This window comes from Chamaea fasciata, unplaced genomic scaffold (genome assembly GCF_029207755.1).
Source record: "Chamaea fasciata isolate MVZ Bird 193981 ecotype frontalis unplaced genomic scaffold, bChaFas1.0.hap1 SCAF_12, whole genome shotgun sequence".
Classification (NCBI taxonomy): Eukaryota; Metazoa; Chordata; class Aves; order Passeriformes; family Sylviidae; genus Chamaea; species Chamaea fasciata.
The window spans coordinates 8,799,756-8,813,138 of record NW_027094097.1 but is presented as its reverse complement, the minus strand read 5'-3'; the positions used below and the strand labels follow the sequence as shown (position 1 = coordinate 8,813,138).

The window sequence follows — 13,383 nt, the reverse complement described above, 5'->3', positions numbered from 1 at the left end:
ATATGCTACAGCTGCTTTATGTAACTGGTGTTAGTGGAGTCTTGGAAAAACACTGCAAGCTCACCACAGTGTTACTGTTTTCCTGTCAGCTCGTGCCTGCGGTCCTGGCTGGAACAAGACACATCTTGCCCCACCTGCAGAATGTCTCTTAATATCACTGACAGCCATCACGTGAGGGAGGATCACCAAAGGGAGAACCTGGATGAGAACCTGGTCCCCGTGGCAGCAGCAGAAGGCAGACCGCGCCTGAACCAGCACAATCACTTCTTCCACTTTGACGGTGAGCTCAGCACATTTGACATCCGCTGCTGTTGCCCAAATAAACAAAGAGGAGCAGCCTTCTGTAGAAGGGAATTCTCTCTGTGCTTCAGCTGAAACTCAGACAGTGCTCTGCTTGTGTTTGTCTAGCACCACTGTGTTTCTGATGGCTCTTTTGCAAGAGCTCGGATGTGTCTCTGAGGTTTCCCAGAGCTGCTGAGATTTCTTGAAAGACTTTGTATAAGTGCTCCCTTTTCTGGATTTGTTGTGGTCAGCAGCCTCAGTTACTGACATTTATTCATTGTGTGCCATGTTGACAAGCAGAATGGGAAATTCCTGTGTCTTTTTTTGTTGCCATGTGGTGGTTAATCAGCAGCAGTCAAATAGAGGAAAAACGCCCTCTGTGATGCAGTCTAAAAGTCAGTCTTTCCCCTATGCCCTAGCTAATGTGTGGTTGTCAAAAGTCCATTTGCCACTCAGTTTACAAGACACTTGCAATGCTTGGTTAGGTGCAGAAGATTAGTCTCAGAAGGAATCATGTAGCCACAACAGTTTAAAATGTTTGGGGTTTTTTAGTAGCGTGTTGTAAGTTCTCTCAAAGCAGATGCGATTCCAGGCCACAATAAGTTCTGTGGATGGAGACAACTTGTTTTGACAAAGGCAATTTATGTTGTTTGTCTTCCAGATTTTTTAGAGTTTTGGTATTGGTGTGTGCTGGTCTTCTAGAGTTTCCCAGATTTTGTTTGCAGTCTTGGTGTTTCTCAGATGATTTCAGTACTGCAAATATTCATCTTTGAGCTCTGCCCTTGTGGAGCTCCCATGAGGCAGTTGAGATGCTGCAAACTTAAACAGTGACCTGTTCCTCATCTGTGCTTGTTTTGAAATCTTTGGAGATTGTGGGGGGAGAATAACGGGCAGAGAAAGGTCAGACAATTTCTAGGTACATGGAGGCTGGCTGATAGCTTCTGTATGGCTTCCATTTCTGAGGTGCTTTAGGTCTCCAAAGGACATTTATATTTAGAATAACACTGTCTTTTTGATGGCTGTCCTCCCCAGTGCTCTCCAGTGGCTTGGAGATGTGCAGAATTACCATGGAGATAGAAGGCGAAGTGGCATAGAGCAAAGCCTGTGTTTATTTAAGTGGCCGCACAGAAGGAGGAGGGAGCCACCCATGTGCCCTACTCCCTTGAGCTGAAGAACACCATTGCAGCAGTCACTTTGTTCAGTTACTCTGTGTCCCTTTGAAGTAGTATTTCTCAGTGGTGACCCATTTTGGGCCTGGATTCAGATTGCTTAGAAGCTGTCCTGTTTTCATAAAATTGCTGGATTTATTAATATATTCCAAAACTGGATTTGACTCTGGCTTATTTTAATTTTCACTTTAATAGGAACATTAAAAAAAGAAAACAGGGATGTGTTACTTCCTTGATCCTTTTTGAGTCCCCAGATTGTTAAGCCATTGTGACAGTGTTTGCAGAGAGTATGGGCAGTTACTGATTCCCTCCAGCCATCTCCATGTCTGGGGGACCTTAGGAATAGATTGCACTCAGAACTCTTCTCTGCGTGTGCCTTGTGGAATATGAAGACTTGTGTTAAATACATGTAGAAGTTCTTGGCCTGCTGAGATTCTCATGCTCTTTCTTGACTTTCTTGGTGATTTCTAACTCCCAGGCTCCAGAATTGCCAGCTGGCTGCCCAGTTTTTCTGTGGAAGTGATGCACACCACCAACATCCTTGGAATTGCACAAGCCAGCAACTCCCAGCTCAATGTTATGGTAAGACTGCACCTCAGCCTTCGTGTTTGTGTTGTGTAGGGGAAAGGGTTACACGGAAATGAAGAACATAAAGGGGAAGGAAGTCAAAACAGTGGTTGGACGCTAGATGAAAGCTGTTTTTCTGAGTGAGAGAAGCTTTTACTTCAGTGAAGTTAGGGCTGTATTTAGGTTCAAATGTGCCAGCAGAAAAGAACAGGTCTGGAGGTAAGTGAATGAGGTAGAAGAATGACATGTACTTCCAGGGTAGATAAGTGGACTTTTTCTCAGCTTGCTTACTGCAACTTCTTCAGCTCATTTTCAGTACTTATCTGACAACTTGCAGCACCAAAGGGTGTGAGTCTGTAACCAGAGAAATTACCTGCTGATCATGCAGTAACTGATCAAACCATTCCATAGGTTTTGATTTGTTTTTTAATCTTTAATAGCACTAAGTTTCAAGATAGCAATTTCAGTGTCTTATCAGTGTGAGGTGGACTCTTTAGCACCCTCAGCTTTTGCTGATTCCTGATGATAATAGAAGTGTAGAGGATGAAATTCTATATTTGTTGAATTTATCCATAAAAACTCCAATGTAGTACAAATAGAAAAGGATGTGGCCTCATGAAACACTTCATTTTTTTCAGAAGTGCTGTTTCCTTTGAGTTCTTCAAACTGCTGTGTTCTGTACCATGGTAATCAGTGTTTAGTGAGGTGTCTTATGAAAGTGATGGAATTTTCTGAATATTCGGTCTTTTCCATAGCCTATACTTCTGTTTAAACATCAGCAGGGTAAGGCCACTATTTTTAGGGTGTTCATGGCAGGGAGGGACCAATAAGATGTTGGCAGATGATTTATTAGTTAAATATGCTGGAACTCTCCATCTGAGGTCAGTTTAATTTTTCTTTTACTGGACACAGTGATACAAATGGGCTTTTGTTAAGGATGAGTAATGGTTTTTTAGGATTGTATATTATCAAAAGTACAGTAGCAACTTATATTAAAATGTCTACTTTAATGGAAAGCTGGTTAAGGGTTAGCAAATCATTAAAGTGCTACACATTTGTAATAGAAAGTAAGTGACATTCTCCTTTGTGTTACTGAAGAAAAACCTCGGGAAGTATTTTGAGGGGACAGCCAGAGGCTGAAATGCTAAATTAGTTGTTTTGGTCACAAGTTAGTACAATGGAGGGTTAGGTTTGCAGTAGTTGCTTCTGTTAGAACTCACTGTCAGTTGGGGCATAGTTTTTGCTTTGTTCTCAAAACTCCTTCCACCTTTCATTTCTTATTGCTGTTGTCATTCCCCTCTGCCCCTGTGACTTTGGGCATTAGTGAAAATAGACTTCTAAATATTAAATGAGATCATGTTGTTGGACTCTAAAAGCATATTATTTATTTGTCTTCCCTCTTACCTTTACTTACTTAATTCAGATATTATTTAACTTGAAAATCAGTAATAACAGTTCCCTGAAAACTCAGTTTAATTTATTTGAATTTTCAGACCCTATTAAACTGGTTTGCAGGGAAGGTGGCTGGAGGGAGTGGGTTATTAAAATTTCCTCCACTTGTCCTTATCGCTGCCATTTTGGAAACAATATGGCTGAAAAAAAAAGCAAAATTGTTTTTTTCTTCATGGTGTTGATCTAAACCTATGAGTTATGTGTAGATATTTATTAAAGATCTAAAGGCTGTCATAAGAAGAGGGCTGGGAAGCTTTTGAAGCCTTTGTGCACCTACAGGCACTGTTCAGGGCCACGTGGTGTCTCCCTAGGAGCTGCAGGTTTGGTGTTGACTTCAGTGGAGGCAGCATGAGTGAGTCAAAGCCAGCATGGGTTTTCTTTCTCTGTTCCTTCTGTCTGTGGGTTTGCATATCATAAGCAGCATCTTTGAGCTGGTAATATTTTTAATCTCTTTCTGTTGACATACTTATCAACTAACCTCTATTTACTGCTGATATTGACTGTATTGCTTTCCCCAGGCCCATCAGATTCAGGAGATGTTCCCTCAGGTTCCTTATCATTTAGTTCTGCAGGATCTGCAGCTAACTCGTTCTGTGGAGATCACCACTGACAACATCCTAGAAGGGCGCATCCAGGTGCCTTTCCCCACACAGGTGAGTCATAACACTGTGCACCTAAAATTACTTTCTTTCTTTCTTATCACAGCACTGAGCCTCTTCATAATGAGTGAGGGGAATGAAGCGAGTTGAAGCAATGGTGAATCTGGGATTTGTTTTTCCCTTTGTTTAAATCTCTGTAAATGCAGTGTATTCAGTCATGTACCAAAAATATATTGAAAATGTCCTAGCTAGACAAGAGACAAGTATTTGCTCTGTTAAAGCAGCTCTTCCCGGTCTCTCTTGTGCAGAGCTTTTAGAACATTTCCAGTTGATTTCTCTGCTGACAGATAATTGAATTGTACCACTTAGGAAGATTTTTTGCAAAGAAAGTCGGCAAAATTATGCCTTGTTCTTAATTAGTGCCAGTAGATTCCAGTAAAGCAGTCTGGGGACAATGTTTCTGTTAATAAGAATATTGAATTCTGGTTCTGTGCACATCAGATACTACTGTTATCTGGAGTCTGCGTGTGGGGAAGCAGAGAGAATTCTCTCTCGACACAGAGCATTCTGTTTATTGCTAACTTATCTGTTTCTAAATTGAACACAATGCCTGACATTGCAGAGGGCAGAGTTTGAATGTGTTCAAAGAACTCGGGTTTTTTTGCTATTTCCCACACTGTATTAAACCCGTGATGTTTGCATTTCAGCGTGCAGATAGCATTAGACCTGCATTGAACAACTCTGTGGAAAGGCACAGTACTGATCAGGAGGATACTGGAACTGTCACACAGGTAAATTGGCATAAAAATGGGCAAAAAGCACAATTAGAAGCTGCATGGACTGGTAGGTGCCTTTGGTTCTGTACCAGGTCAGGTTGGTGGCAGCCCTTCCTTACATTTCATATCAGAGCTAACACAGTCAGGCAGATAAATCAGATATTAATATAGTGCCCCTATAGAGGATTATCTGCGTGCTTTTCTTTTTCTTCCTTGAGGGAAAGTGCTCTCAAATGGTACAAAGAACAGAAGATCATCATGTCTCTTTTCATGTCTGGTCAGCCCATGCCTGTCTGTGGAATATGAAGAGCAGAATGCTTTACTCTTTCCCTTTTTCTTCTCATTCCCATTCTCTACATCCCCAAACACTTCCATTAAAAGGAGGAGTATTTCTTTTCTGAGTATAAGAATTCGTTTGTGTTCTGGAGGAAGCGCTTTAGGACATGGGGAGCTTTGGTGGGAATGGAGCGAGATATGAACCAGACCAAGAGATAACAGCCCTTCTATATACAAAGCACAGTAACGGGTTTTGCTGTTCTTTGCTAAGGCCTTTACTAAGCAGCATGTGCTAGCTAAAATGTGGCAGGGAGAAAAAATTACCCTGTCAGTAGAGTAAGATCTCTTTTCCCTTTTGTTTTCTCTGACTGTAATAGGGACATCCTCAGGGTTTCTGTTTTATAAATCTCCCTTTCTGCTGGCTGAATGAATTTGTGAGGTGTGTGAGCTTCTCTGCAGCCTTTAGTGACCTGAATAGCCAAACTGTACTACCTGGAATTCAACTGTGGCAGTTCCCTTGTTAGCAAGTTGTGAGACAAAAGACCCTTTGATTATGTCTGATGATGCAGTTGAGGCTGAGGACGAGGTGGTAGTGATGGTACAGGTATTTGGTAAGAGCCTGGGGTAGCACCTACAGAACTGCAGGAATTAAAATCTTAGTCTGGATCAAGGGGGTTTCTGTGAAGATTTTGGAGGCAATTGTCCTGCTCTTAAATGAGAGAAACATTTCTTGGTAGTAATGGTATCTAACCAGTTATCCTTAGCTTGATTCTGGCTTCAAATCCCACTTGGAATAATTGTGTTGCTGTTCATCTTTCTTCCCTCCTCCCTGGCACTGCCTTTATTTTCTGTTCTTCCTTCTACAGAACCTGAAAAACCTGGGAGTGGTGTCCATACATCAGCACTGAGCACATGCTCTCTAATAGAGATGCCTTTTTGCTTTGCAGTGCTGCTGAGCTCTGCCCAGATGATGTGTTCTGGCTGGAGCAAATGGTGGTTTGGATGGAAAACCTGTTTTTATCGTGTAGGATAGCACAGAGATGACCTGGAGACAGTTGTGTATATCCTGCAGTTTAGTCAGGCTGCTGGTGGCTACTTGTGGGGGATGAACTGGTGGCCTCTGTGAGGGTTTTCCTGCATGGATATGTACTGTGCCAAAGGGGAATCATAGACAAGAGCTGAAGTGGGAGACTGAGACTGCCATGCATAGAGAGAAATGTGCTGCTGGGTAGTGTTGTGGAAGCTGGAAGGGGCTGCTGTCCTCTTCCTGCCTCAGAAATGCTTTGTGCATTTAGTGTTAGCTTAGGCTGCCTTTGGACAAGCTGCTTACTCTTCTTACAGAACTCAGAGTTCTACCAAGGAGTCTTACTTAACTGCTTGCTGTTCAGAGTATTTCTGTTGAAGAGAGGAGCTTTGGGAGCCTCTAGCTCTAGGAAACTCTTGTCACTTTGGTGTCCCCTTGATTTTGATTTTATTTTGTAACCAAATACCTGGTGTATCTCTTTCTGCTTGCCAGAAGAATCTGTTGCTGTAGTCAGTCAAAGGCTTGTCTGTGAGAAAAGGGCAAGCAACAAACAAGCTACTTCAGCAGGAGTTTTGATAAGCTTTTTAAAGGCAAGTGGGAAGGGGCATAAGCAGCTGCCATCATCTCCTCTGAGTGTGTGAATTTGCAAATTGTGGATAGACCGACCTTGACACCTTATGACACAGTCTCTGAGAGGGACCATGGAAACTCCAGTTCCTTTGTGCTGCAGCCTTAGAGTAAGTTTTACAAGTATTCTACCTTTTTTTTTTCCAGCATACCCACTGGGAATCTTTGTAGGTCTCCAACAGCAAGTGGAAATCAACAACAACCCATCAGTTCTGCTTGTTGGAAATGACACTTCTTAGGGCAGCTAAGACGCTCAAATAAAAGAGCCCTTCTTCCTGAGTAGTGTTGGTTTGCCTAGTGCCTTATGTCATATTATGACTTCATTCTACTTAGAGTTCAAAGGTCTTGACATAGAAATAATGACTGGGATTTTTTTCCCCAGTTGTAGCTTGTGGTTTTGGGGAGTGAGGGCTGATATAATGTAATGGTAGTTGAGAGGCATCTCTGAGAGCCATCATGGTATAAATCATGTTACAGATTTGTGAGATAATGCTCTAAATACTGACAGCCTCTATCAGTCCTGGCCTGTACCCTTAGTGAGGCACTGTGCGTGTGCTTCTCTCCAGCTGTGCGTTAGAATGCTGATGCTTCCAGTGATGTGCATAATGCTCTGCCTCCTCTTCATTCCTATGCTATATGCCCTCCCTTGCTTAAGTACTTGGTGGCTTTTTACAGACACTTCTGAGGCATCCCATGGCTTTCATGAAACTTTTTCTCTTGGAGCCTGAAAGAGGAACAGTTTCTGTAGTATACAGGCTTCTGCATCTGTGTTCTGCTGCATTACTGAGGCTTGTCATAACCTTTACTGCAATTAGCTGTGATAGTTTTGTCTTTAAAACCTCCTTGGTAACTGTTCCTGTGCTCAGATGGAGGATTGAGCTTGGGGTATTGATTTTTGAATCTTTGTGACCCTATGAAAAACCCCCAAACCTTAGGTGAGGCAACTTGCATCTTCTGATACAAATGGCCCAGGGGGAAAAAATGAGTGGTCTTGTCTGAACATTGACTGCAATGGGTGGCCTCCTCACTGTTTTCCGCAGCAGAGCTTCCCTTTTCCCTGCCCACCTGTGTGGTAATTGGAAGCAGCAGTTGAGTTGCTTTGTACCTGTTCCTCTGGGTCTGCCAAGGTCATCAAGTCCAATCCATTGGATCATTCTCTGGGGCTCTCCCTCCTTCTTCAGGGCTGTGGCAGTGCTTTGAGGCAGTCCATTGGTGCCCCCGTGTTTTCCCAGTGCATTTGTGTGAGTACTGGAGCCCTTTGGTAGATTGCAGTACTGGTGGTTTTGCTGAGGGAGCCCAAGCACGTGTACTTGTGTTTGAGGTTGCAGTGTCTGTACTGTGCTCACTTGGGCTCTGGGATTCCTGCTTGGCTCACCTCCCTAATGGGAAGTGACATTTGTCTCGGTGTTTGCTCTCTGAAGGCGTTGTGTCGGGGAGATGGCGTTACTGGCCTGTCTCTAGGGCTTAGGGATGACTCAACTTGTTTTGCTCGTCAGCTGCCTAAACCTGTGTGTTGTACTGTGATGCTGCCACGTCCGGGCCGTTGGGGCTGGAGTAGCAATCCCATGGAATTGGCCATTGCAGCTCCTTGGCAGCTCTGCCAAAGGCCCCAAACAAGGCAGTAGGAGCTGCCTTGGCCACTACTTCATTGGAGCGTCCCACCGGCTCGACTTGTCCTCTGGGATACCAAACGATGGCTACACCCTTCAGCCCTTCACTGAGGTGGTTGGTTTCTTGTCACCACCACTCTTGGCTCTCACTGTGGTTCTCATCACGGGGCTGGTCTGATCCTGTGTGGCAGGGTGTGATCAGGATGTGCCGTTTCATCTCTGCTGCTGAACCCAGCGCCATCATCCATCAGCTCAGTTTTTGGGTTAGTGTTATCAGCTGCCTGTCAGGGGGGAGAGGTGCCATGTGGGGGCTTCCAGCTCCTCTCTTGGCACACCGTGCTTGGGACAGTTGCCAGCCCTGCTCCAGCAGTCTAAACCAGGATAATTTGGGTGCTGCAGAACTCAGTGAGCCGAAGCCTCATAAATTCCCTTCTTAGGCATGAATAATCTTTGCAAATACATTTGTTATTCTTTCCTTAGTATGTGTATTTCTGCTTTTTCAACTCTTTACTGTTGCATCGCTTGTCAAGTCAGCTGCAGAATCTGACTTTCAAATGCCCCATTTTCAGAGAGCATTAATTATGAGTAATAAATGTTTGTCTTTGACATTACTTTCAAATATGGCATAAAAGATACAGCGTTATAGGATCTTGGAGCTTTGAGCATGGATGGAAATAGCTTTGTTCTGTTTTTTTGGCTGGGCTTTTCAAAGGAACCCAAGAGAATCGGGTATAGCAGGTGAGACTCTGGTTTCTTCCAGTGCCTCAGAAAACGACAATTCTTTGTAGCTTGTTGTTTTGATGCAAAGAAGCCCACATTTTGCAGAGATTTATGCCTTGTTTCCTTTTCTCTTAGACTGAGAGAGTGCCACTTGAACTGAACTCCAGACTGGAAGAAATGGTGGAATTCAACGAAATGGAAGCAGAACCTAATGAAGCAGAAGATTTTGAGGCCAGGGGAAGTCGCTTTTCCAAGTCAGCCGATGAGAGGCAGCGTATGTTGGTTCAGCGGAAGGAGGACTTGTTGCAACAAGCTCGAAAGTATGTTCCTTCCTAAAACTCCAGCCTCACCACTCAGGTGGAGTCCCCCAGAATGGGTTTCAAACGAATTTGGACCACTGAAAGCCTGGGTTGATGTGAAAACCAGTAAGAGGAATGAATACGTCTGCCACAGCAGGCTCAGGATGCTGTTTGACACTGCTAAACCCAACTCTGAAATAGCGTCATGTGTCCCAACATGCACACAGCTTCCTGGCAGTTCATCCAAAGCTCTTTGAAATCAAAGGCTGATTTTTCCAGCTTCGGTGGGCTTTAGTCTAAGAATGTACTGAGAACAGGTTACTTGGGCCGAGTCCTTCAGCAGTCTTTAGTTTGGCTCCTGGCACAGGTGTCACCCCTCACTGCTTGTGCTCTAAAAACTGAAATTCCTGTCAGGCACCACTTTTTCCAGACACAGAGCCCAGAGCAGTGCAGATCTGACAGGTGACCCTTACTAGATTTCACCAGAGGAGTCAGTACCACTGGAGAGAGAGGGACCAACTTGAACTGTTTCTTTTAGCCCAACCAGTAATAGCTGTTAGAGGTAGAATTCAGCTTTTTTTACTGGTATTCCAGTTAATGTTGGTGGATTTTACCAGCATCCAGTTGCTGTTTAAGCAGAGAAGGAAAAGCACTTCAGTGATGTAGAAAAAACTTTGTAGCGTTTTTAACAAGTGTTTTCCCTTCCTTTGTATCTCAAGGACACTGCTGAAAGGGTCTACAACAACCCCACTGAGTTCTGGGTCCTTTGGAGTTGTCAGCCTACTGATGCTCTTTTTCTTTTCCACACTGAAATACCTTATAAATACGTGGGGGTATGGCACCTTTTATGAGTATATAAACAGACTTGCTCCTAGACTTAATTTTTCCTTGATGTTTAAAAAAAATGTCTTTTAGAGAGACAGAGTATTTTTGACTTTCTGGTTTCCTGGTTTGAAGAGCTGTTGAATTTCAAACTACTGTTTTTTTGCCATTAAAGTGTAAAAATTCCCTGGGATGTTAACTCTGGCAGCAACTTCCTTGCCCTCTGGCCTTACCTTACACTGTGCAGCCCCTGGTGCCCCTTCTGTCACGGGCTTACCTGCTGTCATCAGGGAGTGCCTTGTTGTGGTAGGCAGTGCCAGAGGCCGAGGAGTGGAGTAACAGGAACAGAGGGAGTCAATAGCTCACCTGCTGTGAATGGCTCTGAGTTGAGAGGACAACCCTGACCTTCAGAACTGGCTCCTTCCCACAGGCACCAGGATCTTGCACAAAACCCAAGAGCTTCTGCCAACTCCGCAGAGCCTGTTGTAGGTGACGTGGGCTTTTTTTAGGAGCACATAACTTGTGTGCACTTTTATTGAGGCTTTTTCCTGCTAGTTTGCCTTCCAGCCCTCCCCAACTGCGGGGATGCATTTTTCAGAGCCAGAACGAGGTGGGTTCTGCTCACTCATCTTTTCCTTTTTTCCCCTCAGGCGTTACTTAAACAAAACCTCCGATGAGGAGCTGAGCACAGAGAAGCCTTTGCCCGAGGGAGCGGCGGCCGACGCCGTCACCCTGCGCCGCAGGACCCTCGCTGCTGCTGCTGAACGGAGACTTCAGATGCAGCAAAACTCTTAGCGCTCGCTGCCCCTCCTTCCTCCTCCTCGTGAGCAACGTTGAATAAATAAATTAAATACAAAAAACCCTGCGCTTTCTATACCAGCAAGAAAGTGTCTCTTCAGAGTTCAGCTGGCTGTGCTGCTGAGTGAGCTGGCTGCCTCTCTGCTGTATAAAGCATGTGGTCTAATAATGTTTGGACAGCTGACAAATTAACCTTTTTTGTAATATTTTCTATGTGACGTTGATCCTCTCCACAACAAAAGGCAATTTCTAAACCACGGGCATGATTTCTGCAGCTGGCATGAGCTATGGGGCTGACTGCACAGCAGAGGCTGGGGAAGTGTGTTCTGAGGTAGCTGTGGGTGCAGGTCACGGAGTGCACGGGCGTGTTCTGCTTGAGATCAAGGGCAGTCACTCTGAGGGAAGGAAGCTTAGAAGCTTGCAGCAAGCCCTGTGTTAGATGAGCAGGCTCCTCAGTCCCTGTTCCTTCAGCAGCCAAGGGTGTTACCTAGAGTGGCTTGAAGGGCTGGGGGAGCATCGCCGGGAGGTTCTTACACTGGATGAAGTTGTCTGGCTACACAACACAGAAAAACCTGAATTCATGAATTGTGCAGCAAAGTGCCGATTCACGCCGATTCCTGCATAAAATAGTTCACTGTTGCTGGGCCCTTCTGCACTGGCAGAGGTTTGGCTCTGTTCATCCCCAGGGCTACACTTTTCCCTTGCCTTTTATGTCCAGGAACAAGCAAGGAACAGAGGGGGACTGAGTGAAGAAGAGGGACCTAAGGTGAGCTTACAGTGTTGCCATGAGCCGAGGGAGTCAAAAGTAAAACCTGCCTGTCCTGGACTCCAGCGCAACATGGATGGGACGGCGCGGAGATCGCTCCATTATGTTGCTTTTTGTTTCATTTTTAACCCCACAACCTCAGTTTATTCAGAAAGACTGGAGAAATGGGGGCAGCTGGACCTTTGCTGGCTGCAGCCCAACCTGCTAACCTGGATTTTCTTAAAAACTTTTGAGATCCCCTTGGCGCTGCCGCCGCTAGCTTACATAGTTGAATTTTACAAGGCAGTGACTTAATTTTTAAACTTCTGAAGAGAGAGTTCTAGTTTCACCGTTCTTTAGAAGGAGCCCAGTATTATCTAGAATTGTTGGTAATTTTTTTACTGTTGGTTTTTAGGTGAAGGTGAATTTAATGAGAGGAATTGCATCAATGTTTAGGTGAAAATAATTTATTTCAATAAAACTCTTTGGGAAGCCTTACCTTGCAATGCTCTTAGGAAACCTCAAAAATTTTTTTTGAGATCTTTGGTTTTGCTTTGAACACAGCTGTTTTGTTTTTACTGTTAAAAAACCCCAACCAAACAAAAATAAAACCTTGATCAGTGTTGGAAATTGTAAATTTCTGTAGTGTGATTTCTCATGTTTTCTCATGGGTGGGGGTGGTTCAGAGACTCGGGCTGTTCTTTTCCGACTTCTGTTGCACTCCTGACTTTGCCCGGCAGCTCCCTGAGGAGTGGAGCCTGGCCAGCCACTGGATGGCACCTTTGCCTGCGGCACGGCTGCAAAATGACCTACTTGAGCCATGAAAGGCTGGTTTGTGCAGAGGAGCACAGGACCAGTGGTGGCCGCTTGGCTGGCTCTGCCTCCCTGGAAAGGGAGGTCATCTGAGGAGAGGCCTGATGGGCTTTCCCGGTGCCAACGTAGCTTCTGGTGGCTGTAAACAGCAGGAACCTCGGAAAAGCCGAGTTGGTCAGGAGCTGCTGCTGCGTGCGGGAGTCTCTGCAAACCACCCCTCCCTCCTTGGGGCAGGACAGGGGACACGCCAGGGGTGGCACAGGGGGGTCCTGGGTGCCTGGGTCACCTTGCCTGCGGCTCGATCCCTGGGTGGTTCTGTGGGGTTTGGAAGCATTCCCGTGGTACAGGAGGGGACGTCAGGTGTGGTGCCCAGACCCAGCCCTGTGCCATGCGGTGCCAGCGCTGTGCCCATGGGATGGTGGCTCTCCCAGTGTCCCACCTGTGGTCACTGTGCTAGCATGCACAGCAGCTGGGGACCTGGGATGAAGGAGAGTGCAGAAAAAACCCAAATTGGGGAAAAAAATCCCAACCCCCAAAAATGCAATCAATCCCTGAATCGCTTGAGCAGCAGGGAGAAAACCTCAACTTCCTTGAAAAACCTTCCTCTACATGTTAGGGGAAAAACTTGAATATTGTGGGACTTGTGATGTTGCCATAAATGAAGGACTCACCCTGGTGATTAACTCTGCACTCCCTAAAGAAATAAAAATCTTTTCTAGCCTGGGCAGGTCTTTTGAGGGGGACCTTTGCTCACAGTGATGTTCTCTAGCACCAGAGAGCTTCCACACACCGCCTTCCTAAGAA

The 13,383-nt window shown here is 45.1% G+C and overlaps 1 protein-coding gene across 1 annotated transcript in view; it reads left to right on the top strand.

Moving 5' to 3' along the window:
* AMFR (autocrine motility factor receptor) overlaps positions 1 to 12,403 on the top strand; it is a 28,655-nt gene extending 16,252 nt beyond the window's left edge. Inside the window, exons 9-14 of the mRNA XM_066194391.1 lie at positions 90 to 280; positions 1,930 to 2,033; positions 3,989 to 4,123; positions 4,777 to 4,860; positions 9,238 to 9,422; positions 10,874 to 12,403. Coding sequence (XP_066050488.1) covers positions 90 to 280; positions 1,930 to 2,033; positions 3,989 to 4,123; positions 4,777 to 4,860; positions 9,238 to 9,422; positions 10,874 to 11,018 — 844 coding nt within the window. The 3' untranslated portion in view covers positions 11,019 to 12,403. The remainder of the gene's footprint in view (positions 1 to 89; positions 281 to 1,929; positions 2,034 to 3,988; positions 4,124 to 4,776; positions 4,861 to 9,237; positions 9,423 to 10,873) is intronic.
* The last annotated feature ends 980 nt before the right edge of the window (positions 12,404 to 13,383 follow it).